The sequence below is a fragment of the Bufo gargarizans genome, chromosome 5 (genome assembly GCF_014858855.1).
Source record: "Bufo gargarizans isolate SCDJY-AF-19 chromosome 5, ASM1485885v1, whole genome shotgun sequence".
Lineage (NCBI taxonomy): Eukaryota > Metazoa > Chordata > Amphibia > Anura > Bufonidae > Bufo > Bufo gargarizans.
Window position 1 is genome coordinate 356,320,035 of NC_058084.1, and position 27,973 is coordinate 356,348,007.

General features: G+C 42.8%; 1 protein-coding gene across 1 annotated transcript in view; it reads right to left on the reverse strand.

The window, feature by feature from the left end:
- TBC1D5 (TBC1 domain family member 5) overlaps positions 1-27,973 on the reverse strand; it is a 603,675-nt gene that overhangs the window by 297,536 nt on the left and 278,166 nt on the right. Inside the window, exon 5 of the mRNA XM_044293280.1 lies at positions 21,652-21,718. Coding sequence (XP_044149215.1) covers positions 21,652-21,718 — 67 coding nt within the window. The remainder of the gene's footprint in view (positions 1-21,651; positions 21,719-27,973) is intronic.

Here is a 27,973-nt window from a genome sequence, read left to right on the forward strand (position 1 = left end):
TTTTAATCAGCGGCCTTCTCTAAAATGGGTTCCCATGAAAGGGCAAACTACAAAACCTTCTTTTTGAACCGGTATCACCTGACCAGGATTTTAACCAGAGAGCTCTCCTAGCTACAACTGCTAGGCCCGAGGTCTTAGTGGCCATTCTGACTAACTCTGCAGTGGAGTCTGACAGGAAATCAACTGCTTTCACTAGTAGGGGAAAGGAGTCTTTTAAAGTATAAGAGGCTCCTTCTTTCAGGAGAACCTCTAACTGTAACTGTTTTAAAGACCTTGCTACAGATGTGGCCGCCAGATTAGGCTTGAATAGTGCTGTGCTAGCCTCCCAGACTTTTTTAAGAATCTAATCAGTTTTTTTTTTGTCCATGGGATTCTTTAAGATCCCCATATCTTCAAATGGGAGAGCATTAGCCCCTTTCACTAGTTTGGATAGAGATACATCCACTTTGAGGAAAGTTGTTAATAGGGCCTCGTCTTCTTTAAAGAATGGGAGGCGACGTTTCATTGTTTTTGGGATAAATAGTTTTTTATCTTGAGATTTCCATTCTCTTTTAATTAGTTCCATCATGTTTTTATGGACCGGAAATGCCCTCTTTTTCCTTTGTTCTAGACCGCTATACATTTGGTCCTGGACCGACCTCTGCACTTTCTCGTCTGAGAGCCCCACAGTAGCCCTAATGGCTTTTACTAACTCCTTCGTGTCCTCAGAGGAAAAAAGGAAGTTTTTATACTCTGAATCAGACCCGGAAGAGATCTCAGAATCTTCATCCTCCGAATCTGAGTCAGAGGATGGCACGGAGATGGTCAATTTAGGATCTCTATGTTTAAATCTAGATGTCCTAGGAGTAACAACCGGGCTTTCTGCCATAGCAGATCTCATTTCTTCCCGTATTACATCTCGTAGCTCCTCTCTAATTGACGGAACTAAGTCCTTCACCATATTAGAGGTAAATTTTTTGCAAAGTTTTTTGTTATAAGCGTCGGGCAATCTAGCTGAACACATAAAACATTTTTTTAGTTTTTGGACTAGCTTTTTTCTGAGCTATATCCTTATCACTCTGCATTTATACAGGGAGAGCCATAGAGGGAGAGAGAGATGAGAGGCACATACTGGGGTTAGCAAGGTAATACAACCAGCACTTACCCAACCCCCAGGACCTTAACTTACAATAGAGGGTCCCTGAGAGGTTTCCATCTGGCCAGGTTGTTCAGACATGTTTGCAGCAACCCTCTCTACAAAACCCTCCTTAAATACTCTCACCTGCAGACCTCAGATCAGTGGGCGACTTCCGCCATGATCAGCCATGCCGATTTGCCGCTCCGCCCCCACCGCGTGCGTTCCTTCCACAGAGTGGAAGTTCCGGTTGGAACGCACGTGAACCTCATAGGACTTCCGGTGGCGTTCTTTGCGAGAGCCGAAACTATCGGATCGCAATGCGGAGCTCCTAAACAGACCGGAGGGACTTCCTGAGTGTCCGGTCGCACATGGACCTCCACGCCCGACACACCATGCGGGAGGTAAGGAGCAGGGATCCTGACATCTTTTCAGCCCCACAATACCCAACTAGGGAACGGGTGCTGTCTGCTTCCCTCATGTGCTTAAGGCATTTATTTTCTTCTTACCGCCTCTGCCTGCCTGTAACAGAAACGGGCTCATAGCATGTGCCATATGGATGATCCATCTCCTACCTGGAGGGACAGGAAGACACTGAGGAAGAGCTGGAGGAGGGTCTAATTTATACTTCCTGTGCCTACCTGGTTGGAGGCGGGTCATCTCATGGTATGCTGTCATGGTGGATGAAAGGGAAAAGTTAACACTACTATAAATTCAAAACTACTCCAGACAGTGAAAAAAGTAAAATCTAGAAATCGTGTATAAAAAATGTGTCATTCTTACCCATGTCTTTCCTCTGGCTACAACCATTAGACTAATCTTTCCTGTAGCGTGAACTACCATATTGCACCATCTTCTAATTATTTCAGAAAATCTTTTCTAATATTCCCCCGAGCTGGGTGTAAAATAGCTGGGTGTTATTTTACAAATCAAATGAGCTCATATGTTTAGCAGACGTTGCGGTGTAATGTGCTCTCACACCATTTCATAGCCTTGATGTGCTGTCAGACATGTGCATATATTGGCCAACAGCTTGCAATTAATATATTCTTGATTGTGCACAGTATTATATTCGGAAAACACTCTAGAATTATGCAGAACAGTACATGAATAAATTACCCCGTCTAGAGAACGTTCTCTATAGTGATAACCAAACTCCCTGGAAATAAATGACCACATAAGACCATGAACCGACAGTAAGATTGTGGGTGGAGTAGAAAGCGGTGTAACCTCTCTAGACAGAAGTGTAAGACTTAAAGAGGCTATGTCACCAGGATTGACCCTATTAAACCAGGCATGCAGCATGGTAGGGTTGATGAGTAAAACAATACTTGTATTATCTTTGTAGGTGCTGATGTTGTGGAGAGATAAAGACTTTTCCTTGCATGCAAATGACCATTGGAGCACCAAGAAGCGGGCTTATGCGGAGACACCCCTGGTGCACCAAACACCCCCCCCCTTCTTTAGATTGGCAGTGCTAGACTTTACATCAAGTGCTGAGTTATTGCGACTGCGCACTCATTCACAAACACAGCGCGTGTACACCCCATCTTCTGCTGTTTGACAAGCAGCAAATATGATTAGTGCGCACACACCGCTGATTTCATTTCATCCGGAAGTGGAGGTGACTGCGGACCAAGCCGATGGTGCCTCCACTTCTAGGTGGAATAATATCAAGGGTGAGTGCGCAATAATCATCTTCGTTGCTATATGCCTGGTTTAATAGGGTTGATCCTGGTGACAAAGCCTTTTTAACCACTTCAGCCCCGCTAGCTGAAACCCCCTTAATGACCAGGCCACTTTTTACACTTCGGCACTACACTCCTTTCACCGTTTATCGCTCGGTCATGCAACTTACCACCCAAATGAATTTTACCTCCTTTTCTTCTCACTAATAGAGCTTTCATTTGGTGGTATTTTATTGCTGCTGACATTTTTACTTTTTTGTTATTAATCAAAATGTAACGATTTTTTTGCAAAAAAATGAAATTTTTCACTTTCAGCTGTAAAATTTTGCAAAAAAAATGACATCCAAATATAAATTTTTCGCTAAATTTATAGTTCTACATGTCTTTGATAAAAAAAAAAATGTTTGGGCAAAAAAAAAAATGGTTTGGGTAAAAGTTATAGCGTTTACAAACTATGGTACAAAAATGTGAATTTCCGCTTTTTGAAGCAGCTCTGACTTTCTGAGCACCTGTCATGTTTCCTGAGGTTCTACAATGCCCAGACAGTAGAAAAACCCCACAAATGACCCCATTTCGGAAAGTAGACACCCTAAGGTATTCTCTGATGGGCATAGTGAGTTCATAGAACTTTTTATTTTTTGTCACAAGTTAGCGGAAAATGATGATGATTTTTTATTTTTATTTTTTTCTTACAAAGTCTCATATTCCACTAACTTGCGACAAAAAATAAAAAATTCTAGGAACTCGCCATGCCCCTCACGGAATACCTTGGGGTGTCTTCTTTCCAAAATGGGGTCACTTGTGGGGTAGTTATACTGCCCTGGCAATTTAGGGGCCCAAATGTGTCAGAAGAACTTTCCAATCGAAATGTGTAAAAAATGACCGGTGAAATCCGAAAGGTGCACTTTGGAATAGGTGCCCCTTTGCCCACCTTGGCTGCAAAAAAGTGTCACACCTCTGGTATCGCCGTACTCAGGAGAAGTTGGGGAATGTGTTTTGGGGGGTCATTTTACATATACCCATGCTGGGTGAGAAAAATATCTTGGTCAAATGCCAACTTTGTATAAAAAAAATGGGAAAAGTTGTCTTTTGCCAAGATATTTCTCTCACCCAGCATGGGTATATGTAAAATGACACCCCAAAACACATTCCCCAACTTCTCCTGAGTACGGCGATACCAGATGTGACACTTTTTTTATGCCAAGGTGGGCAAAGGGGCACATATTCCAAAGTGCACCTTTCGGATTTCACTGGTCATTTTTTACAGATTTTGATTGCAAAGTACTTCTCACACATATGGGCCCCTAAATTGCCAGGGCAGTATAACTACGCCACAAGTGACCCCATTTTGGAAAGAAGACACCCCAAGGTATTCCGTGAGGGGCATGGCGAGTTCCTAGAATTTTTTATTTTTTGTCGCAAGTTAGTGGAATATGAGACTTTGTAAGGAAAAAAGAAAAAAAAATCATCATTTTCCGCTAACTTGTGACAAAAAATAAAAAATTCTAGGAACTCGCCGTGCCCCTCACGGAATACCTTGGGGTGTCTTCTTTCCAAAATGGGGTCACTTGTGGCGTAGTTATACTGCCCTGGCAATTTAGGGGCCCAAATGTGTAAGCAGTACCTTGCAATCAAAATGTGTAAAAAATGGCCTGCGAAATCCGAAAGGTGCACTTTGGAATATGTGCCCCTTTGCCCACCTTGGCTGCAAAAAAGTGTCACACATGTGGTATCGCCGTACTCAGGAGAAGTTGGGCAATGTGTTTTGGGGGGTCATTTTACATATACCCATGCTGGGTGAGAGAAATATCTTGGCAAAAGACAACTTTTCCCATTTTTTTATACAAAGTTGGCATTTGACCAAGATATTTCTCTCACCCAGCATGGGTATATGTAAAATGACACCCCAAAACACATTCCCCAACTTCTCCTGAGTATGGCGATACCACATGTGTGACACTTTTTTGCAGCCTAGATGCTCAAAGGGGCCCAAATTCCTTTTAGGAGGGCATTTTTAGACATTTGGATCCCAGACTTCTTCTCACACTTTCGGGCCCCTAAAAAGCCAGGGCAGCATAAATACCCCACATGTGACCCCACTTTGGAAAGAAGACACCCCAAGGTATTCAATGAGGGGCATGGCGAGTTCCTAGAATTTTTTTTTTTTTTTGCATAAGTTAGCGGATATTGATTTTTTTTTTAGATTTTTTTCTCACAAAGTCTCACTTTCCGCTAACTTAGGACAAAAATTTCAATCTTTCATGGACTCAATATGCCCCTCACGGAATACCTTGGGGTGTCTTCTTTCCGAAATGGGGTCACATGTGGGGTATTTATACTGCCCTGGCTTTTTAGGGGCCCTAAAGCGTGAGAAGAAGTCTGGAATATAAATGTCTAAAAATGTTTACGCATTTGGATTCCGTGAGGGGTATGGCGAGTTCATGTGAGATTTTATTTTTTGACACAAGTTAGTGGAATATGAGACTTTGTAAGAAAAAACAAAAACAAAAACAAACTAAAAATTTCCGCTAACTTGTGCCAAAAAAAATGTCTGAATGGAGCCTTACAGGGGGGTGATCAATGACAGGGGGGTGATCAATGACAGGGGGGTGATCAATGACAGGGGGGTGATCACCCATATAGACTCCCTGATCACCCGCCTGTCATTGATCACCCCCCTGTAAGGCTCCATTCAGACGTCCGTATAATTTTTACGGATCCATGGATCGGATCCGCAAAACACATGCGGACGTCTGAATGGAGCCTTACAGGGGGGTTATCAATGACAGGGGGTGATCAGGGTGATCACCCCCCTGTCACTGATCACCCCCCCTGTAAGGCTCCATTCAGACGTCCGCATGATTTTTACGGATCTATGGATACATGGATCGGATCCACAAAACACATGCGGACGTCTGAATGGAGCCTTACAGGGGGGTTATCAATGACAGGGGGTGATCAGGGTGATCACCCCCCTGTCACTGATCACCCCCCCTGTAAGGCTCCATTCAGACGTCCGCATGATTTTTACGGATCCATGGATACATGGATCGGATCCACAAAACACATGCGGACGTCTGAATGGAGCCTTACAGGGGGTTTATCAATGACAGGGGGTGATCAGGGTGATCACCCCCCTGTCACTGATCACCCCCCCCTGTAAGGCTCCATTCAGACGTCCGCATGAATTTTACGGATCCATGGATCGGATCCACAAAACACATGCGGACGTCTGAATGGAGCCTTACAGGGGGGTTATCAATGACAGGGGGTGATCAGGGTGATCACCCCCCTGTCAGGCTCCATTCAGACGTCCGCATGATTTTTACGGATCCATGGATACATGGATCGGATCCACAAAACACATGCGGACGTCTGAATGGAGCCTTACAGAGGGGTGATCAATGACAGGGGGGTGATCAGGGAGTGTATATGGGTGATCACCCGCCTGTCATTGATCACCCCCTGTAAGGCTCCATTCAGACGTCCGCATGTGTTTTGCGGATCCGATCCATGTATCCATGGATCCGTAAAAATCATGCGGACGTCTGAATGGAGCCTTACAGGGGGGTGATCAATGACAGGGGGGTGATCAATGACAGGGGGTGATCAGGGAGTGTATATGGGTGATCACCCGCCTGTCATTGATCACCCCCCTGTAAGGCTCCATTCAGACGTCCGCATGATTTTTACGGATCCATGGATACATGGATCGGATCCACAAAACACATGCGGACGTCTGAATGGAGCCTTACAGGGGGGTTATCAATGACAGGGGGGTGATCAGGGAGTGTATATGGGTGATCACCCGCCTGTCATTGATCACCCCCTGTAAGGCTCCATTTAGACGTCCGCATGTGTTTTGCGGATCCGATCCATGTATCCATGGATCCGTAAAAATCATGCGGACGTCTGAATGGAGCCTTACAGGGGGGTGATCAATGACAGGGGGTGATCAGGGAGTGTATATGGGTGATCACCCGCCTGTCATTGATCACCCCCCTGTAAGGCTCCATTCAGACGTCCGCATGATTTTTACGGATCCATGGATACATGGATCGGATCCACAAAACACATGCGGACGTCTGAATGGAGCCTTACAGGGGGGTTATCAATGACAGGGGGGTGATCAGGGAGTGTATATGGGTGATCACCCGCCTGTCATTGATCACCCCCTGTAAGGCTCCATTCAGACGTCCGCATGTGTTTTGCGGATCCGATCCATGTATCCGTAAAAATCATGCGGACGTCTGAATGGAGCCTTACAGGGGGGTGATCAATGACAGGGGGGTGATCAATGACAGGGGGTGATCAGGGAGTGTATATGGGTGATCACCCCCCTGTAAGGCTCCATTCAGACGTCCGTATGCTTTTTGCGGATCCGATCCATGTATCCGTGGATCCGTAAAAATCATACGGACGTCTGAACGGAGCCTGACAGGGGGGTGATCAATGACAGGGCGGTGATCAATGACAGGGGGGTGATCAGGGAGTTTATATGGGGTGATCATGGGTGATCAGGGGTTTATAAGGGGTTAATAAGTGACGGGGGGGTGTAGTGTTTGGTGCGACTGTACTGAGCTACCTGAGTCCTCTGGTGGTCGATCCTAACAAAAGGGACCACCAGAGGACCAGGTAGGAGGTATATTAGACGCTGTTATGAAAACAGCGTCTAATATACCTGTTAGGGGTTAAAAAATTCGGATCTCCAGCCTGCCAGCGAGCGATCGCCGCTGGCAGGCTGGAGATCCACTCGCTTACCTTCCGTTCCTGTGAGTGCGCGCGCCTGTTCACAGGAAATCCCGGCCCTCGCGAGATGACGCGTATATGCGTCGTCGTGCGCAGGGCTGCCACCTCCGGACCGCACATCTGCGTTAGGCGGTCCGGAGGTGGTTAAAGATACACCAGATGTCCAAACACTGTGCAATGTTTAATAACTTTTGTCCAAATTATATTATTGTAGACTACTGTAAAACTGACCCTCATGATACATCTCCTGAAAGACTTTTTATCAATCTGTACACTGCTCATCCTTCAAAGACAGCAAAGCAGAAGAGTAACCAAGAGGCACAGCTCTCAGCTGACTGCATCTGCACTCCTTTCAGCCATCACCAAAGTTTGTGAAAATGACAGGTACTTTTTAACCAACGTCGTAGCTACCGTATTTTTCGCCGTATAAGACGCACTTTTTCTTCCCCCAAAATGGGGGAGAAATGCCCCTGCGTCTTATACGGCGAATGCAGTCAGTTTTACATCGCTGGCAGCGATGTAAAGAGAGCGAGGACTCGGGGAGGGACTGGGAGGAGGAGCTGGGGCCGGCAATAGCGGCGGGGCGGTGCAGTCACTGTACTAAAGGCCCGCCCCGCCGCTCCGGTGTACTAATAAAATATGTCATATTCAATGAATGGTTATTAAATATGCCCCTTTATGCTTAATAGTACCTTAAATCCTTAGCGCTTCAGTAGTATGCAGGCTGGGCGGGCGGCAGCGTAACTCCCTGATGTCACGTGCCTGCGCCGCCTACTTTATGAATGAAGCAGGCGGCGCAGGCAAGTGACGTCAGTGAGTGACGCGCCGCGCCGGCTGCCCGGCCTGCCGGCATTGTACTGAAGCGCTTCGGATTTAAGGTACTTTTAGGAATAAAGAGGCATATTTAAAAACTATTAATTGAATAAGACATATGATATTAGTATACAGGAGCGGCGGGGGATCTGTGGATGGCACAGTTATGGGCTGGGAGGGTCTGTGGATGACACATGTATAACAGTGCCATCCACAGATCCCCCCCTGTAACTGTGCCAGCCACAGATCCCCCCCTGTAACAGTGCCAGCCACAGATCCCCCTGTAACAGTGAAAGCCACAGATCCCCCCATAACAGTGTCTGTCATCCACAGTTCCCCCCTAACAGTGTCCGTCATCCACAGTTCCCCCCTAACAGTGTCCGTCATCCACAGTTCCCCCCTAACAGTGTCCGTCATCCACAGTTCCCCCCATAACAGTGTCCGTCATCCACAGTTCCCCCCATAACAGTGTCCGTCATCCACAGATCCCCCCATAAGTGTCCGTCATCCACAGATCCCCCCATAACAGTGTCAGTCATCCACAGATCCCCCCATAACAGTGTCCGTCATCTACAGATCCCCCCATAACAGTGTCCGTCATCCACAGATCCCCCCATAACAGTGTCCGTCATCCACAGATCCCCAGTAATAGTGCCATCCACAGACCACCTAGTTCCAAACCCACAGCACACCTTTTGGTTAAAAATATTTTTTTTCTTATTTTCCTCCCCAAAAACCTAGGTGCATCTTATACGCCGGTGCGTCTTATACGGCGAAAAATACGGTAATATCTGTTCTGACATTAATAAGGAAGATAGAAACTTTTTGTTCCCATTTTAGCTGGTATTCAGTCTTAGGTGGAGATTTATCAAGACCAGCACTTTCTGTGCCAGTCTTGATATCCCCTGCCAAAGGACGCGTCTACTTTATGACGAGGCGCACCTCCTGCAGTCTGTGGGCCTAAACAGAAATCTATGACATCTCAGAGCTACCGTAGATTTCTGGTTTCATTTACACAAGAAAACTGGATTCAATTAAGATAAATTTGTCAGGGGTGACTGGTCACGCCCCTTTCCTGCCTTTGTACCATGCCCCCTTTAAAAATTTTTTTTTTTTTTTAAAGTAGCACCTGTGACTTTTTAATGCCAATTTTCAGGCACAAAGAAGATAATAAATCTCCCCCTTAGGCTACATGCACATGAACGTATGTGTTCTGCGGTCCACAAATTGTGTATGCCATCTGTTTTTTTTTTTTTGCGGATCCATTGTAATGCCTAAAACAGACAAGAATAGGACATGTTCTATATTTTTTTTTTTTTGCAGGGCTACATAACGGTCATACTGATGCGGACAGCACACGGATTTTCTGCTGACCCATTGTAATAAATGGGTCCACTTCCTATCCGCAAAAAAAAAACAAAAAAAAAAACAGCGGACACGGAAACAAAATACGTTCGAGTGCATGTAGCCTTAGAGTAATATTTTTGAGGCCGAATTCAATTGTAGAATAGAGACATGTCCATTTTTGCTAGGAGTTTAAGACACAATTTAATTTCATTTAATAGAGAATTGTTTAACTAGCAAATTTCTAAATAACTTAAATTTAAAAAATATGCCTGCATCAACCTGAAAAAAGCTGTAAAGTCATGGCCACTAGGAGTCTCTTTTCCAACTAATTTGCAGCCCACTGCCTGTTGTCAGGCAAGATCTGTCATTAGTAACAGAGACAACAGAGGGGAAGTGGGAACGTGTCCGAGCTAGTTGAGATCCTGAGCCTGATAAAAGAACTGCTTCTACAAAGCTTCTGAATTCACAGGAGCCTCCAGCCTTTCTGTAAGTGTGATTTTCCCCCCTCTCTGTCTTTTCTGTGAGTTCCAGGGCCAAAAAACAAAGAGTGGGAAGTAAAGGAAGTATGGTCAAAGCAGTACAGTGCTGGCAGATTTCACAGAAGGGATATGTCACTTGCTTCTGAATGAAATGCATCTAGCTGTGCAGCTGAAAAAAAAAAAAGAATAATTAAACTGAAAAAGACACGGGGGAAGCATAAAAAGTAACTGTTCCTTCACAGTTATGATTGTACAAAGACATACAGCCATTATGCAAGCATTTTTGAATGCTTTAAATTATAAGATGACTTGATGGACAATGATGAACATCCATAAATCTAATTGCTGAAACAAGGGCTTTTGAAAGATACTTATAGAAGTTTCTAGAAGGAATTTGATATTATTTCACTTCAGGGGAGTAAATGGCTAGATATCTTAGGGTATGTTTACATGCTAAAATCTAGAGCAGACGAATCAGGTGCATATCAGTAGCTGAAAACATAATTTTGGTGGCAGATTTGTAATTTGGAGGCAGTGTTATCGGCTTTGTACAAGAGTCTTTTTTTTTTTATTCCTATTGACTTCTATGGAATCCACAATCAAATCTGCTTCCAAGAAGTAACACGTCACTTCTCAAGTGTTTTGCAAGTCAGTCACTGAAAAAACAACAACTCTACTATCTGTACAAGGTGTGCACAAGGTTGAAGTGAAAACTGAAGTCAATGAGAAGCTGTCAATGGAGTTTTGAAACAGTAGTAGATTTTAGCAGTGTGAACCTTCACAGAAACGTATTCTTTGCTATCCATACCCATATATTACAAATTTTAAACCAGTGGGGCCTATTGGTGTTCTTTTATTGCTGAGGATCATATTGGAACTTGCTGCTACAATGCTAAAAAATCAGCTAGAGCTATTCCTGAGGCTCACTTCTAGAATATGATCCTACTCAGGACGTTTATTGTATGCAGAAAAGTACCTCCTGCACAAGAATATTTGATAATTTACTTAGGCCTTCCAACCTTACCTCTTTTCCGGACTCCTATAGTAAAATGGAATGCCAATACGGGACCAATGTTTGTTATACTTTTCAGTTTTTTTTACATCTTCTGGATTATAATTTGTGTTTTTCTGTATATTATTTCACTGTTCACAAAAAAAAAAATACAATCTATCGTTTTCTCCAACATATAGGAACAGGTTAGAGGGGTTGTGCAGGCTGTATTTACTGATGATCTATCCCCACAATAGGTAATCAATATCTGATCAGTGAGGGTCCAACACGTGAATGGAACAAGTACTTGTCCTTACATTACGCCACCGCTGTAAGGGAGACGACGCGCAGTGTAATGAAGAGGAAGCAGTGCTTGCATGGAATGCTGCCTGCTTTTAAAACAGCTGATCGGCAAGGGTGCCTGGTGTCGGACCCTTGCCGATTAGATATTTATGATCTAAAATTGCCTGCACAAACCCTTTAATGAAACATACTATTTTTATTTTTTTTTGCAGGATAGGTCAATATCAAAATGTTGGGAGTGCGACTCCTGGCACCTTCCCGATTAACTGTTTGTAGGAGCCATGATGCTGTAGCCTCTTAAGTTAAATCTGAAACTCATCTACATAGTGGCAGTAGTTGATTTTTGGAGTACTGCTGCTTTTTCTACATATTTACAAGGACAGCCTTCTTTCCAGGAACTTAAAAAAAAATAACGAGGACAAATCAAAAGGCGTTAGGTGCTGACCTCACAGCCTCTCTCCAGTACCTCTTTACGTCCCATCTACTCTTCCGATATGTCCAAGGCTTTTAATTTTGCGTTCACAACAAAAAAATGCTGGACGAGTCATTGACACTGGAATATTAGTGTGAGACTATTCTAGGTGCATGAGGGATCAGCATTACAGACCCTTAGATACCAAGGTATAAGACCTGGGGGGCACAAACTTTTTGGGTTTTTGATAAAGGGATATTACCAACTGAAATACTGTATTTATGGCAGATTATACATAAAATATATACCATAAATGTCTGGTTACACTTCCAGCATTCCTATCTAATAGGAATAATACATGAAAAATACTGTACATGTGATCAGCCATACATGTCTGTTAGCAGATAGGTGGGGGCCACACAGAATGGTATCGAAGTCCGTATGTGGCCCCTGGGCCACAGGTTGTGCGCCCCTGATCTAGACAGAGGTGGTGCTTTATACAAACAGAGCACTCATATTCCTGCACTATACAAACATACAGTACTTGCCCTTTATTTTAACGTAAATTTAGGTCTCATTCCAGGATCAGATCCTCAGTTTGAAAATATCTTTTAACTTGCTGGCTCCGAGCACTTACTAATGAGGAAATTAACATTGTCCTATCTACTTCAGAAAATCCCAAATTAGATATCAACAAACAATGTTTAATACTCCTTTGAATAACACTTTAATCTCTCCTCTGTTCCAGTTCCCTTGTGGGGATTGTAACTCTTGAACAATCATTATATAAAGAGGCTTTTTAGTGAGGCATTCACCAGGAATGTGTAATAATAGCGCTATACATAAAAGTGATCTAAATGATTGCAACTTGTTTTACGGTATAAAAAGAAGTCAAAAGTTCTGAATTATTAATGTGTGGCTCTGTCTTGATTAAAAAAGGGTAATCAAGGAAAAATTGATTGCAACAATGCAGAAGAATGACGGGAATTCATGCAGGCTGCATCTTGAGGGGTAGTGCTGCATTGTATCTATTATTTTATCTCCACGTATGGTGCAAGGCGAAGCTGCTCACACATGTGCGCATAAGCCACCTAACATGGCTTTGACGTATGACTGCTAGATACCAGATCATGCCAGGGTATACAGGGGGTTCTTCCCAACAGCTTTGGTCTTGAAGTTGGGACTCTGAAAATGTTTTGGCAATCAAGAGATGAGTGAACCACTTGCCATCTGTTTTATTTTCGTAAGACCGCTTTCCGACAGACACATTGCCTGGACCTTCTGTGGGTCTACAAGACCACACAGGAGTTCTAGGACCACCATATCAAAACCTGACCTTTACCGCTGTACATTGTCATCTCACATAGTTTAAGTTGGTCATATATACTGGATAGCTGTCGACCAAATAATCCATCAGACAACAGCTATTCCTCCTTACCCAACATATCCAATAGGAGGGAAGAATTTAGATGGTCATACGCGTGAGATAACTGTTGGCAGAACACTGGTTCAGATGACAACTACCTCATCCGATCCAAGATCTTAATCTTGGAAGCAATACACATAAATAATGAGCCTATACTCACTTGTGACTCCACCTGCTATTTCCAAAGTCGAACCTCCAGTTCTCCTTGCGGTATTTGCAGACGTTATGCAGTGGTTGCAGAGGGGACGTAAAGGTACGGCAGCCAGTCATTGGTCTCAGCGTTATAATGCCATACACTGCTTGTTGCTTGTATTGAATAACCACTGTAGCCAAAAAAACGATTGGCTGCAGTGGTCATGTATTGTATACCTCTGTCCCCACTACAGCCTTGAACACAAACACTGCGTGGAAGACCATAGCTTCGGCGCTGGAGACAACAGGAGAGTATAGGCTAATGATTTATTGTATGATATTCAGTAGAATCAAATACGTTTTTAATTAACTCGGACAATCCCTTTAAGAATATATGAATAATCATATTGTCATAATTTTTCAATGTGTAATGCAAGAAAAAGATTTATTACTCCAATTTTGTCTGGTACTGTTAACTATTTAAAAGGAGTCTTGTAGATACCCTTGTGGTGAATAAAAATGTGCTTTTAATTTATAGCTCCTCTATGAATTACATCCCTTCATTTGGAAAAAGCAAGATATAAAGCACAGCAGAGCCTAGGACTACCTTGGGTGGTATTTAGGACATGGATCCCCACGCCTAAAAGCTTACACCTGCTGTTTACTGGTATAAATGCTTAATGATTCAGTGCCACACAACTATCAGTTAAGCCCACTGTCAACCTGTCTGCAAAAATGCCAGCATTACAAAAAAAAAAAAACTCCATGCCACTGTTGGAGCCCCGGACGCAGATATGTACGAAGCTTTATAATGGGCAAAAAATGTAGGCTTTATCAGGGCACTATCAGGAAGTGCCAATACAGACTCTGTGATAAAAGCCGGACAGGAATGCTGTGCTACTTTATCCGGTAAAATGCCAGGCTCCTTAACGGAAACTCCACATACCCCATTATGGTCAATGGGATTCCATTGGACACCATTAGTTTCAATTTTGTGCTGAATAAAGCCCTTCTGTCACTATCGTTAAGCAGAACAATGAAAATATGAACATGTCCTAAACTTGCAAATTGTAGCTAGCTTTGCCAAAACAATGTCCACTCAAAGATCCACCACGTAACTATGGGTTGAAGCCATCTGAACAAATTGACATCTACAGACACAGGATTGTAAACATGGTACCTGGAAGGAAGACACACCCAAGGCTTACCACACACAGTTTAACTGTTTCAATTGCAGATATCGGTTCTCCCAAAGGAGGCATACAGGTTCTGTATAGTATCCTGTGATCAATATTCCCTCTAAGCCTATGCGGTGGCTGAGTGGAGCAGTTAGACAACTGGGAGATACGTTGTGAAAAGGTGGGTAATCTGTTAATAAGGATGCATTTCAACGTTGCAACCACCGGGTAAACCTGCAATACCAGCCATCATTCCCATCTCTGACTTTTCTGTGGATATGCCAATAGACGTGGACTCTATCTTGAGCTTCATTTGCCTACTGCAGTGTATGAGGAGGAGGCTACACATGCACGGCTCTCTCCATTTACATCTATAGTAGAATGGGATCTGTGGTGGGACTTGCATCTATCAGACCCCTGTGCATATGCCATAAAAGTCTTGCCTGCAGTCCTATGTAACACCATAGATAACACAGTGATAACTCTCTGAGTACAGATAATATAGTAGATGTTACCTGCAGTCCTATGTAATATCACAGATAACACAGTGATATCTCCCTGAGTACAGATCATGTAGATGTCACCTTCAGTCCTATGTAACACCATAGATAGCAAAGTGATATCTCGATGAGTACAGATCATGTAGTAGATGTCACCTGTGGTCCCATGCGTCAGACTCTCTGAGTGCAAGCAATGTATTAAAGGTTTCCTGCAGTCCTATGTAACAGCACAGATATATAGTGATACACAGTGATAACTCTCTCAGTGCAGAATATGTAGTAGATGTCACCTCAGATTAAAATGAATGGTAAATTTAACAGCTCACCCCTCTCAGACAAGCTAAAATGCTGTGTTGAGAGCACTGACTAGGCTCCTGTACCCAAGGATCTTTATATGTAGAAATGAATCTGTTGTATTAAATTGGCGCTGCTGGTGTAGGCAATATGAAATGTTATCAAATGTTAAATATGTATAACTAAACGAATAGTGAATATACAAATCAAAAATCAATATACAAAAACAAGAAAAAAAATCTGTCTATACAATAAATAAATTGATAAAAATGGGGCAACCATTTAAACAATTTATAAGTTCAAATTCATAAGTGCTCGCTAAGTAGGCAATCCCCAAATTAAACAATGGTTGCTTGTATTGAATTGGTCACATACTGTATGCTATACATGTTTCAGGAATTCTGTTCATTTTAAGAGTCAGCAAGTGAAGTGGGGGACAGGCACCCCAAATGCATATAGCTTATCTTACTAGTTCAATACAAGCAACCATTGTTTAATTCTGGAATCGCCTACTTAGCAACCGGCAACAAAAATCCCAGCATCATTTTGGATCGTCCGCATCATACAAGCACAGAGATATTGGTGGAGCAGAAAGGATCTAGTACTACTACATTGGATGGCTGTGAGCTATCCAAAGAGAAAACTGCCTTCATCACGCCTGAGGGGCTGTATCAATATAAGGTCTTACCCTTTGGTCTGAATGGCTCCCCCGCCACTTTTCAGCGACTAATGGACATTGTGCTTTGTCCCCATAGTCGGTACGCTTCGGCTTAGCTGGACGATATTGTTATCCACAGAGTACTGACTGGGAAAGTCACCTACCTAAAGTGCAGGCTGTAGTGGACTCCCTTTGGAAAGCTGGCCTAACCGCTAACCCAAAAAGATGTGAGATAGGGTTAGAAGATACTAAGTACCTGGGGTATGCCATTGGGCTCGGAGTCATCAAACCCCAAGTGAACAAAATAGAGGCGATACGGAAATGGCACCGACCTGTCACAACTAGGCAAATAAAGTAGTTCCTGGGAATGGTGGGCTATTACATGAGGTTTGTTCCCCGCTTTGCTACTCTAGCCGTGCCCTTGACAGGGCTCTTGAAGGGACAAAAATCAGTGGTTCGCTGGGATGATCGGGTGGAAGTTGCCCTGTGTGGCTCATCGGCTTGGTGACGCCCGACTTCAAGAGGGAGCTCGTGGTACAAACGGATTCCTCCGAAGTAGGCCTCGGTGTTGTACTGTCTCAGGAAGTCAACAGGGAGGAGCATCCCGTTGTCTTTCTTAGCCGCAAGCTCACCCCAGCCGAAACTAGGTACAGTATAGTGGAGAGAGAGTGCCTGGCTATCAAGTGGGCATTCGAGTCTCTCCTCTATTTGTTGGGGAGAAAGTTCCCCCTGTGACCGACCACTCCCCTTTCAAGTGGATGAGCCAAGCCAAAGACAGGAATGACCGGGTCACAAGATGTTTTTTTGTCTCTGCAGAACTTTAAGTTCTCTGTAGAACATAGAGCAGGCCAGTTGCAGGGAAACACGGATGCCCTGTCCCGGGTGCATTGTCTGGCGTGTATCCACCCCCCCAGGGTTGAACAAGGGTGGGATATGTGACACAGTGAGGGGTTGTGTCTGGCAAGGCTGGTATTTTCCTCCCAGCATGTGCGGCTGGGCTGGTTTCCAGACAGGTGAGGTAAAATACCGGACCGGAGTTTATGTGCCGGTCCGGGTTTTTGCAGCACCTGGCTGTCCTTAAATAGGCAGCTGGGCTCAGCAGAGATGTCTCTGTTTTGGGGATCTGAGGATTTGTGCCGGGCTGGAGGGCTGAGAGCCGCATGCTGGGGAAACATGCCCACTAAAGCCTGCTGTGGACTACTGGGGGCAGAACTGCCAGCAAGGTGACTTGTGTTATATGAACTTTCCATTGTGTGTGAACTAACACCAACACTGCAAAGTTACATGCTATTTTGTGCAATTGCCTTAAGTCTGAATAAACACTGACGTTTTGAGTTACGAACTTGTATTTTGCCTCTGTACTGCGCCTGCTTACCCTATCTACCAGAATGAAACCCATATATATATATATATATATATATATATATATATATATATATATATACACACCCTTTTAATATATTTTAGTGTATTTTATATTGTATTGATATATTTTATCAATATCAAATCAGAGGGGGGCTGACTCCTTGCACCCTGCCAATGAATGAAGCGGCACTGCAGTGTACAGCGGCTCAATCCCAGCAGCTGTAAGGTCCCTTTCACACGAGCGAGTTTTCCGCGCGGGTGCAATGCGTGACGTGAACGCATAGCACCCGCACTGAATCCTGACCCATTCATTTCAATGGATCTGTGTACATACATGAGCATTGCTTTTCACGCATCAGTTCTGCGTTGCGTGAAAATCGCAGCATGTTCTATATTCTGCGTTTTTCACGCAGCCCTGGCCCCATAGAGGTGAAGTGCGGGTGTGATGCGTTTTTCACTGATGGTTGCTAAGAGATGTTGTTTGTAAACATTCAGTTTTTTAGCACGCGCGTGAAAAACGCATCAAAACGCATTGCCCCCGCGCGGAAAAAACTGAACAACTAAACGCAATCGCAGACAAAACTGACTGAACTTGCTTGCAAAATAGTGCGAGTTTCACTGAACGCACTCTGAACGCATCCGGCCCCAATCCGCAATGCCCGTGTGAAACCAGCCTAAATGTGTTAAAATAACTAAACAATTGATATTCACCTCTTTTCTCTCCTGTTTCATTGAGCGATCTGCCCCGATACTCCCCACTACTGCTCATGTTCCTGGATTCAGCTGTGACATTCTGTGCAGACAGATCACTGCTGCAGCCAATCACTGGTCTCAGTAGTGACATCTTGTGTACCACTGAGACCAATGGTAATATCTCTGTGCGGAACTTCATCGCTGCAGCCAAGAACATAACATCAGCACCATGGAGGATGTGAGCGCGATACTAGACGTAGCGATGGGGGGCGAGGGATAAGTACTGATTCTTTTGTTATTGTACCACATATACAGGGGTAGGCTACGTTTTATTTAACTGAGACCACTAATAAGATCCTGTTACTTATTTGCAGGTTTCTTTCTTCCACAAATCAGAATTCATACAGAAATGTGTCATGAAACATAATACATCAAATTAATCACTACTAGAAACAGAGATGTACGGAAATGTACTGTACAGGTACAACACAGGTCCAGCCAATGCTCTGCACTGACAAGAATATGTGATCTGATGAAAAGAAAACAGAATATGTATCGGCAGCGAAGCATTCAATGGACTGGAAAAGAGATTTTTTTCTTGCCATGTCTGAATTAATTAATGATGCTAATAAAACTCATAATTAACATCTGCTCAATATGTTTGTGTGTGAAATTGCACCTTTAAATATTCTGAGTGGCATGCATAAAATATGCTGCTCAGATCAAAGTAAATGTGAGGAGCAGAAGAAGAGGGTATGGGGATATTTACGATGTGATAAATGGCACAACGTCTGCACATTGATACGGTTGAAAGAATATAGTACCACAAGTGACACCAAATGATGGAGGTGTACTAGGCTTACTGCTAGCTATCAAAGAGGACCTGTGATCTCTCCTGACGTGCCTGTTTTAGGAAATACTTGTATTCTCTACAAAATAACAGTTATTGAGCATCTTTACAACTCTTGCCTTTCATCTGTTACTCATCATACAACTTCCATGCAACACCCAGCTGTCGATTTATTGAAAGATTTCCATGAGGAATAATAGAGGGACAGGGCAACGTGAGGTTCTAAGAAAAGATGCTCTAGAATTGCTACTTCATAGGGGATGATAATTATTTGCTAAAACAGAAATGTCAGGAGAGTTGATGACAGCGGCGCTGTGTCCATCTGTGGGCAGTGGACATTCAGAGACTCTTTTTTAACAATTCAGGTCATCAGTATCTGATTGGTGGGGGTCCCGGGTGTCAGACCCCAACCAATCAGCTGTTTGGGAAGGCACCAGCGCTTGCAGCCCCAAAGCCTTATCACAGCTTTGTATATGTCATGTGACGTCACATTCATGGAAGCGAATGGAGCTGAGCTGCGATACCAAGCACAGCCGCTATACTATGTTTTGGCGCTGTGCTTGGAGAGGTGAGAGAAGGCCGCGTTGCTCACAGGAGAGCCGATGCCTTCTTAAACAGCTGATCGGCGGGGGTCCCGGGTGTCTGACCCTTACCGATCAGATACTGATGACCTATCCAGAGGATAAGTCATGAGTAAAAAAATCTCGGAAAACCCATTTAAACTTTTGCTGGTGCTGGTTCCTGCAGCACTGCTCACATGGAAGAGAATACTGCACTAACCAGCTCTGCGCAATACACAATGGGCAGAGATGTGTAGCTCTAGTGCCAGAGCTGCTATAACAGCTGATCGTCGGGGTTTTGGCTACACCTCTGCCAGTCGGACAACAATACCTATCCTGAGGATAGGCCATCACGTCTTAAATGCTACATAACATCTTTATAGAGGACCTTTCATGGGTTTGTTTGTAGTAAGTGAGATAAATATTTGTAACTGCGGTGTACCACCCACCGATAATGCCACCCTTCCTGTTTGTTTAAAATAGCGATCCTGTGCCCCATTATGGCCCCCCCCCCAAATTTTGTGCTCAGTATGCTAATACTGAGCATAGGAGCAATGAGGAGGAAACGCAGTCTTTCTCTGTGGGCGTCTCTTTCTCCCCTGGATGTAGTGCTGTCACAGCCAGGGAGGTTTTTTTCTCCATGGCTGTAGCGCTCTGCACTGCGATTAGACAGCGCAACAGCCAGGGGAGAAGGAGACAGATATTTATCTGACTTACTACAAACCCATGAAAGGTCCTCTTTAAATGAGTAGGTGGAAGACAGTGGGAGTTTCCCTCGTTTATAAAGTGCATTTATAACTATAAGGGCCTATTCACACAACCATATGAATAAGTCTGCATCCGTTCCGCAACGGACCCATTCCGCAAAGCGAACCCCCGTTTCAAACAGCAGAGACCTGCGGCTAATTACCGTGAACGGAAATAATGCCGATTGCGGTAATTAAAGGCTTTAGATGCGTAATCAAGTTAGATCACGGCATCTAAATGCACAAAAACCTGGAAGCTTGTGCTTCCTACCGATGCCCCGTGTGGCCAATGGAGGCATCGGTAGTTGCGCTGAACACTATGAGCCTCGCTGACGAGGCTGATAGTGTTCATGCTGAAATTCTTATTTTGGCCACCATATGGCAGGCCAGGATAAGAAATTAGCAATTTCCAATCCAAACCCTATTTTAAAAATCCCTGATAGTATATAATGAAAAATTAAAAAAACATTATTTATAGGCTCATATATGAGCTTTAAAATCATAAAAAAACAAAACATATATATAAAAAATATTATATATATATATATATATATATATAAACACACACACACACACATATATGTTTAAATCATCCCCTTTCCGTATAATTAAAAAATAAATATCTAAATAACAATAAATATAAACATCATGGGTATCTCCGCGACCGAAAATGTCCAATTTGCTATTTTTTTTCATTGCTTCTCTTACCCCAAAAAATTTAATAAAATGTGATCAAGAAGTCATGCACACTCCAAAATGGTATAAATAAAAACTACTGATTGTCCTGCAAAAAATAAAGCTCAGTAGACAAACGTATAAAAAAGTTATGGGGTCAGAATTTAATGTAATTTCATATATTTGTTTTAATCAAAGTTTAGATTTATTTTTTACACTATTTAGACATAAAAAACCTATAGATATGGGGTATTGTTTTAATCCTACTGACTCAGAGAATAAAGGGCACGGGTCAGTTTTGCCGCAAACTAAACACTGTAAGAACAAAACCCGTAAAACGGTGGAGGAATTGAGGTTTTTTTTCCAATTCCACCCCATTTGACATTTTATTACAGCTTCTCACTACATTTCATGCCATAATTAATGGTGGCATTAGAAAGTACAAGTTGTCCAACAAAAAATAAGCCCTCATACAGCTATGCGAATGGAAATATAAAAAAGTTATGGCTCAAGGAAAATAGGGAAGAAAGATAAAAACGCAAAAAAAAACAAAAAAACGCCCGGCAATGAAAGGGTTAAATAACTTTTCTTATGTAAATGATCCAGTTATCATCGTGTAAGGTAAGTGCGGTACATACAATTATGAAATAAACGTGCTGCATATGTCTAATGAAATACCTGTACGATATAAAGATGTTTTCTGATTCGGAGGCTGGCTCACGCCTTTTTTCATCGGCCGACATTCCTGTAAGAGAAAAAGGTGCAATGAAGGACACTGACACATACTAAGGCTACTTGTAGCAATGCAAAAAATAACCAGTGAAATGTGTTCTCGCAAAACAGTGATGTGTCAAACTCCATGTGTTGCAGGAGCAGTTCTGGATATGTGGTAAACTATGGAGAAAATTCACTTGTAGAACAGTGACATCTTACCCGTTGCAGCGCTCTGTAGAGCTACAAAGAGCCCAAGAACAGCATTAGGCCTCATGCACATGGCCGTTGTTTTGGTCCGCATTCGAGCCGCCGTTTTTGCGGCTCGGATGCAGACCCATTTACTTCAATGGGGCCGCAAAAGATGCGGACAGCACTCCGTGTGCTGTCCGCATCCGTTGCACCGTTCCGTGGCCCCGCAAAAAAAATATATAGCATGTCCTATACTTGTCCGTTTTGCAGACAAGAATAGGCATGTCTACAATGGGCCGCCCGTTCCATTCCACAAATTGCAGAAGGCACACTGGCGGCTTCCGTTTTTTGCATATCCGTGGTTTGCAGACCGCAAAAAAACGGCACGGTCGTGTGTCTCTCTCTTTAAAATTTAAATTGACTATACATTATTAAATCAGTAATTAGAACAGCAGCCAAATTTGAGGCAGCAACTGTCATTGTGTGACAACCCATGCAGGCATATTGGTTGAATTATTTCCTTGTAAGCTGAAAATAAAAGATTTTCAGGGACCCAGAAGGTCCTCCAAACCCACCTTAATTACACATAACATGCCTGTAGATGAAAGTTTGCAATATACTTACCGTTCTGAAGTTGCGTGGATCGGAATCCTGTCACATGATGCTCCTCTTCTGAAAATCTAGCTTCTGCTGACTTCACGTCCTTTACTAGGTTTCTGACCAGGGTTATGGATGGAATGTGGACGGGGCAGAACTATTTCTCTCCCTGGCGCAGGTGCTGTTGATACCGGACTCAGCCAGGGAGAGGAATAGTGAAGTCATGTCCTGTCCATAGCCTAGGTCTGAAGCCTGGTAAATGACGTGACATCAGCAGAAGTTGGACTTTCAGAAGAGGAGCATCACGTGATCACGTGGGTTCTAAAGATACCTATACACAAAACTTTGGAACGGTAAGCATATTACAAACTTTCTCCTACAGGCATGTTTTGAGCAATGAAGGTGGGTTTTATTAGAACACCCCTTCATCTTTCAGTTTGTCCACATGTTCTGCAAGCATAAAAAAGTATTTCAAATGTGGAAAAGACAACTTTTCCCAAACCAGTGGGAGGTGGTTTCTGCTCTGCTGCTCAATGGCTTTTTGGAGACAATAATTTTTATTAAAAACAAAATTTTTCAATGCAGTGAAAATGTAAACAACAGAATAAAACAATTCAATGACAATACAATGGTAAGTTGCATCTGTGCCAAATTCCCCTTTCAAAAGCGCTGTGTGAACAGCCCCTAAGAAGAAGCATGGGAGAGCCACAGGAAAGTAGACAAATATAGTAACAAAACAGAAAAGTAATAATGTTCACATAATAAATTCCAATATAGCTCCAATGTATCACCCAAATCCACGACAGAGTAATGAATCTTGTTACATCTGTGTATTAATAGCCTGATAGAACATGGAAGGGTCTTAAAAATGTGTATTTTATGTCATTTAGCTTATACCCCATGGCATTTCCAAGTCAAATGTGTGAACGACAGGGAATTACCGCTAGATTAATGCCCTGCAATAGCGATACAATCAGATTTCCGCATTATTTAATAGAAAACATTTTAGCCTATAACTAAAAAGAGAGGCTGATTAAGTTTGACAACAGACTGGAGTTAGGATACAGCTGCGGGTTCGCTTTCTCTGAAAACAAATGCCTTCAATATGGAAAACATGGAAGCTATAAAACAAATGGCAAATTGTCTTCTAATATCTGAAAATAGGCTTTTATTGGGGGAATATGTGAATTTTATTGGAATGCGTGATTTGGTTGCTTCTGGATTTATGCCGGAGATTTATGTGAGGATTCATTTTGAAACATTTGCACAACCTAATTCCATACATGCTGCAATATTCGAATTAGGCAACAAGATGTAATATAATTTATGGGTAATATATAAATGGGCAACACTAAATCAACAGAAAAGCGACATAAAATGCTTTCTCTTGGCTTAAACTTAAATTACTACTGCACAGGAGCAATAGCCCAACATCTTGAAATTAGCAGAGAATATCTTCACAGGCCGTTCTCCTTAAAGAGAAGGCCTATCTTTTTTTCTTAGCGATCTGTTGCTTCATTCTCGAGAGGTACTTTTAATCCATATGCAAATGAGTCGTTAAAGGGGTTGTTCAATCTCAGACTTTGATGGCCTATTGCCAGGGGACGGATTGGGAACGTAAAGTGGCCCTAGAAAAAAAACTAAAAGCAGCCCTGTTTTGTAGTTGGGTCCAAATTGATGGAAGGCAAGGCCAACAATACCATATTGTGGCACATTATACCACCCTAACAGACTAAAATACCACAGTCTATCACAAAATACATCCAAAAAACTTCCACTGGCCGGCTGTGAGGAGAGCTCAGGGGGGCCCCTGGGCATCGGCCACTTGGGAAATTTCTCTGTAAGGTCTATGGCCAATTCGCCCCTGCATATAGCTAGGATATGCCATCAAAGTCAGCTAGGTACAGGTCCCACCTCTGAGACCCACACCCAAAGTTAGGTCCATATAGATTTGGACACCGACACAAATTGTGTTTTTATTACCGGTTTACTAAAACATATTCAAGTTATAGTTACAGTGGATGTAAATGTCAGGCTTCTGTTATGTAAAAAAAATTACAAAATAAATCATTTCAGAACTTTTTTTCACCTTTAATGTGACCTATAAACTGTACAAGTCAATTGAAATACAAACTGAAATCTTTTAGGTAGAGGTAAGAAAAAATATAAAAATAAAATAATATGGTTGTATAAGTGTGCACACCCTTAAACTAATACTTTGTTGAAGCACCTTTTGATTTTATTACAACACTCAGTCTTTTTGGGTATGAATCAGCATGGCACATTTTGACTTGGCAAGATTTGCCCACTCTTCTTTGCAAAAACACTCCAAATCTGTCAGATTGTGAGGGCATCTCCTGTGCAGAGCCCTCTTCAGATCACCCCACAGATTTACAATCGGATTCAGGTCTGGGCTCTGGCTGGGCCATTCCAAAACTTTAGTCTTCTTCTGGTGAATCCATTCCTTTGTTGATTTGGACGTATGCTTTGGGTTGTTGTCATGCTGAAAGATTATGTTCCTCTTCATGTTCAGCTTTCCAGCAGAAGCCTGAAGGTTTTGTGCCAATATTGACTGGTATTTGGAACTGTTCATAATTCCCTCTAGCTTAACTAACGCTCCAGTTCCAGCTGAAGAAAAACAGCCCCAAAGCATGATGCTGCCACCACCATGCTTCACTGTGGGTATGGTGTTCTTTTGGTGATGCGCAGTGTTGTTTTTGCAGCAAACATATATTTTGGAATTATGGCCAAAAAGTTCAACCTTGGTTTCATCAGACCATAACACCTTTTCCCACATGCTTTTGGGAGACTTCAGATGTGTTTTTGCAAAATGTAGCCTGGCTTGGATGTTTTTCTTCGTAAGAAAAAGCTTTTGTCTTGCCACTCTACCCCATAGCCCAGACATATGAAGAATATGGGAGATTGTTGTCACATGTACTCCACAGCCAGTACTTGCCAGATATATGGGCAGCACGGTTGCTCAGTGGTTAGCACTGGTGCTTTGCAGCGCTGGGGTCCTAGGTTTCAATCTGACCTAGGGCAACATCTGCATGGAGTTAGTATTTTCTCCCCGTGTTCGCGTGGGTTTCCTCCCACATTCCAAAGACATACTGATAGGGACCTTAGATTGTGAGCCCCATTGGGGACAGTTGGATGCTAATGTCTGTAAAGCGCTGCGGAATATAGTAGCGCTATATAAGTGCATAAATAAATAAATATTCCTGCAGCTCCTTTAATATTGCTGTAGACCTCTTGGTAGCCTCCCAGACCAGTTTTCTTCTCGTCTTTTCATCAATTTTAGAGGGATGTCCAGTCACTGTGCCATATTTTCTCCACTTGATGATGACCGTCTTCACTGTGTTCCATGGTATATTTAATGCGTTGGGAATACTAATTTGTACCCTTCTCCTGGCTGATACCTTTTAATAATGAGATCCCTCTGATGCTTTGGAAGGTCTCTGTGGACCATGGCTTTTGCTGTGGGATGCGACTAAGAAAATTTCAGGAAAGACCAACTAGAGCAGCTGAACTTTATTTGGGTTTAATTAGAGGCACTTTAAATGATGGCAGGTGTATGCTGACTCCTATTTAACATGATTTTGAATATGATTGCTTAATTCTGAACACCGCTACATCCCCATTATAAGAGGGTGTGCACACTTATGCAACCACAATATGATTTTTTATTGTTTTGTTTTCTTCCCTCCACCTAAAAGATTTCAGTTTGTTTTTCAATTGAGTTGTACAGTTTATAGATCACATTAAAAGGTGGAAAAAGTTCTGAAATGATTTATCTTTGTCTCATTTTTTTACATCACAGAAACCTGACATTTTAACAGGGGTGTGTAGACTTTTTATATCCACTGTAACTATAACTTGACTATGTTTTATGGACATGGACATAAAGTCCAGACTTTTAGTTTTCCTTTGAGGGTATCCATATTAAAATTGGATGAAGGGTTTAGGAGTTTCAGCTCCTTTACATGTTCAACTGACAATTGACTCAAAGGCTGTTTGATGGGCAGGTGTGGGCAATTCCTTCATTATTTCATTCTCAATTAAAAAGCCATCCTTAATCTGCGAAAGCAGGAAAAAAAAAATATCCAAGAAATTGCTACACTATTAGAAGTGGCAAAATCTACAGTTTGCTATATCCTGAGAAAGAAAGCACAGGTTACATCAACAATGCAAAAATACCTGGACGCCCACAGAAGACAATAGTGGTGGATGATTGCAGAATAATTATCATGGTGAAGAGAAACCCCTTCACAACAGCCAACCAAGTAAACAACACGCTCCAGGATATAACATAGTAACATAGTTTATAAGGCTGAAAAAAATACATCTGTCCATCCAGTTTGGCCTGTTATCCTGCAAGTTGATCCAGAGGAAGGCCAAAAAAACCTGTGAGGTAGAAGACAATTTTCCCCACTTAAGGGGAAAAAAATTCCTTCCCGACTCCAATCAGAATAACTCCCTGGATCAACGACCCATCTCTAGCAGCTATAACCTGTAATATTACTACACTCCAGAAATACATCCAGGGCCCTCTACCTCCTTAGGCAGAGAGTTCCATAGTCTCACTGCTCTTACCGTAAGGAATCCTCTTCTATGTTTGTGTACAAACTTTCTTTCCTCCAGACGCAGAGGATGTCCCCTTATTAGATCTGCCCTCAGTCATCTTTTTGCTAAAGTGAATAGCCGTAATTTTGATAATCTTTCAGGGTACTGTAGTCCCCACATTCCAGTTATTACTTTAGTTGCCCTCCTCTGAACCCTCTCCAGCTCTGCTATGTCTGTCTTGTTCACAGGAGCCCAGAACTGTACACAGTACTCCATGTGTGGTCTGACTAGTGATTTATAAAGTAGAAGGACTATGTTCTCATCACGGGCATCTATGCCCTTATTGATGCAACCCATTATCTTACTGGCCTTGGCAGCAGCTGCCTGACATATGTGCGGGTGACTTGCATTATTCCTTCCCATGTGAATAACCTTACATTTGTCAGTGTTAAACCTCATCTGCCACTTATATGCCCAAGCCTCCAATCTATCCAGATCCCTCTGTAGCAGTATACTTCTGGAAGAACATTCATTGGACATATGAAACCAAGATCAACCTCTACCAGAATGATGGAAAGAAAATAGTATGGCGAAGGCATGGTACAGCTCATGATCCAAAGCATACCACATCATCTGTAAAACATGGCGGAGGCAGTGTGATGGCTTGGGCATGCATGGCTGCCAGTGGCACTGGGTCCCTAGTGTTTATTGATGATGTGACACAGGACAGAAGCAGCCTGATAAATTCTGGGGTTTTCAGAGACATACTGTGTGCTCAAATCCAGCCAAATGCAGCCAAACTGATTGCTCTGCGTTTTATAATACAGATGGACAATGACCCAAAACATAAAGCCAAAGTAACCCAGGAGTGTATTAAAGCAAAGAAGTGGAATATTCTTGAATGACCAAGTCAGTCACCTAATCTGAACCCAATAGA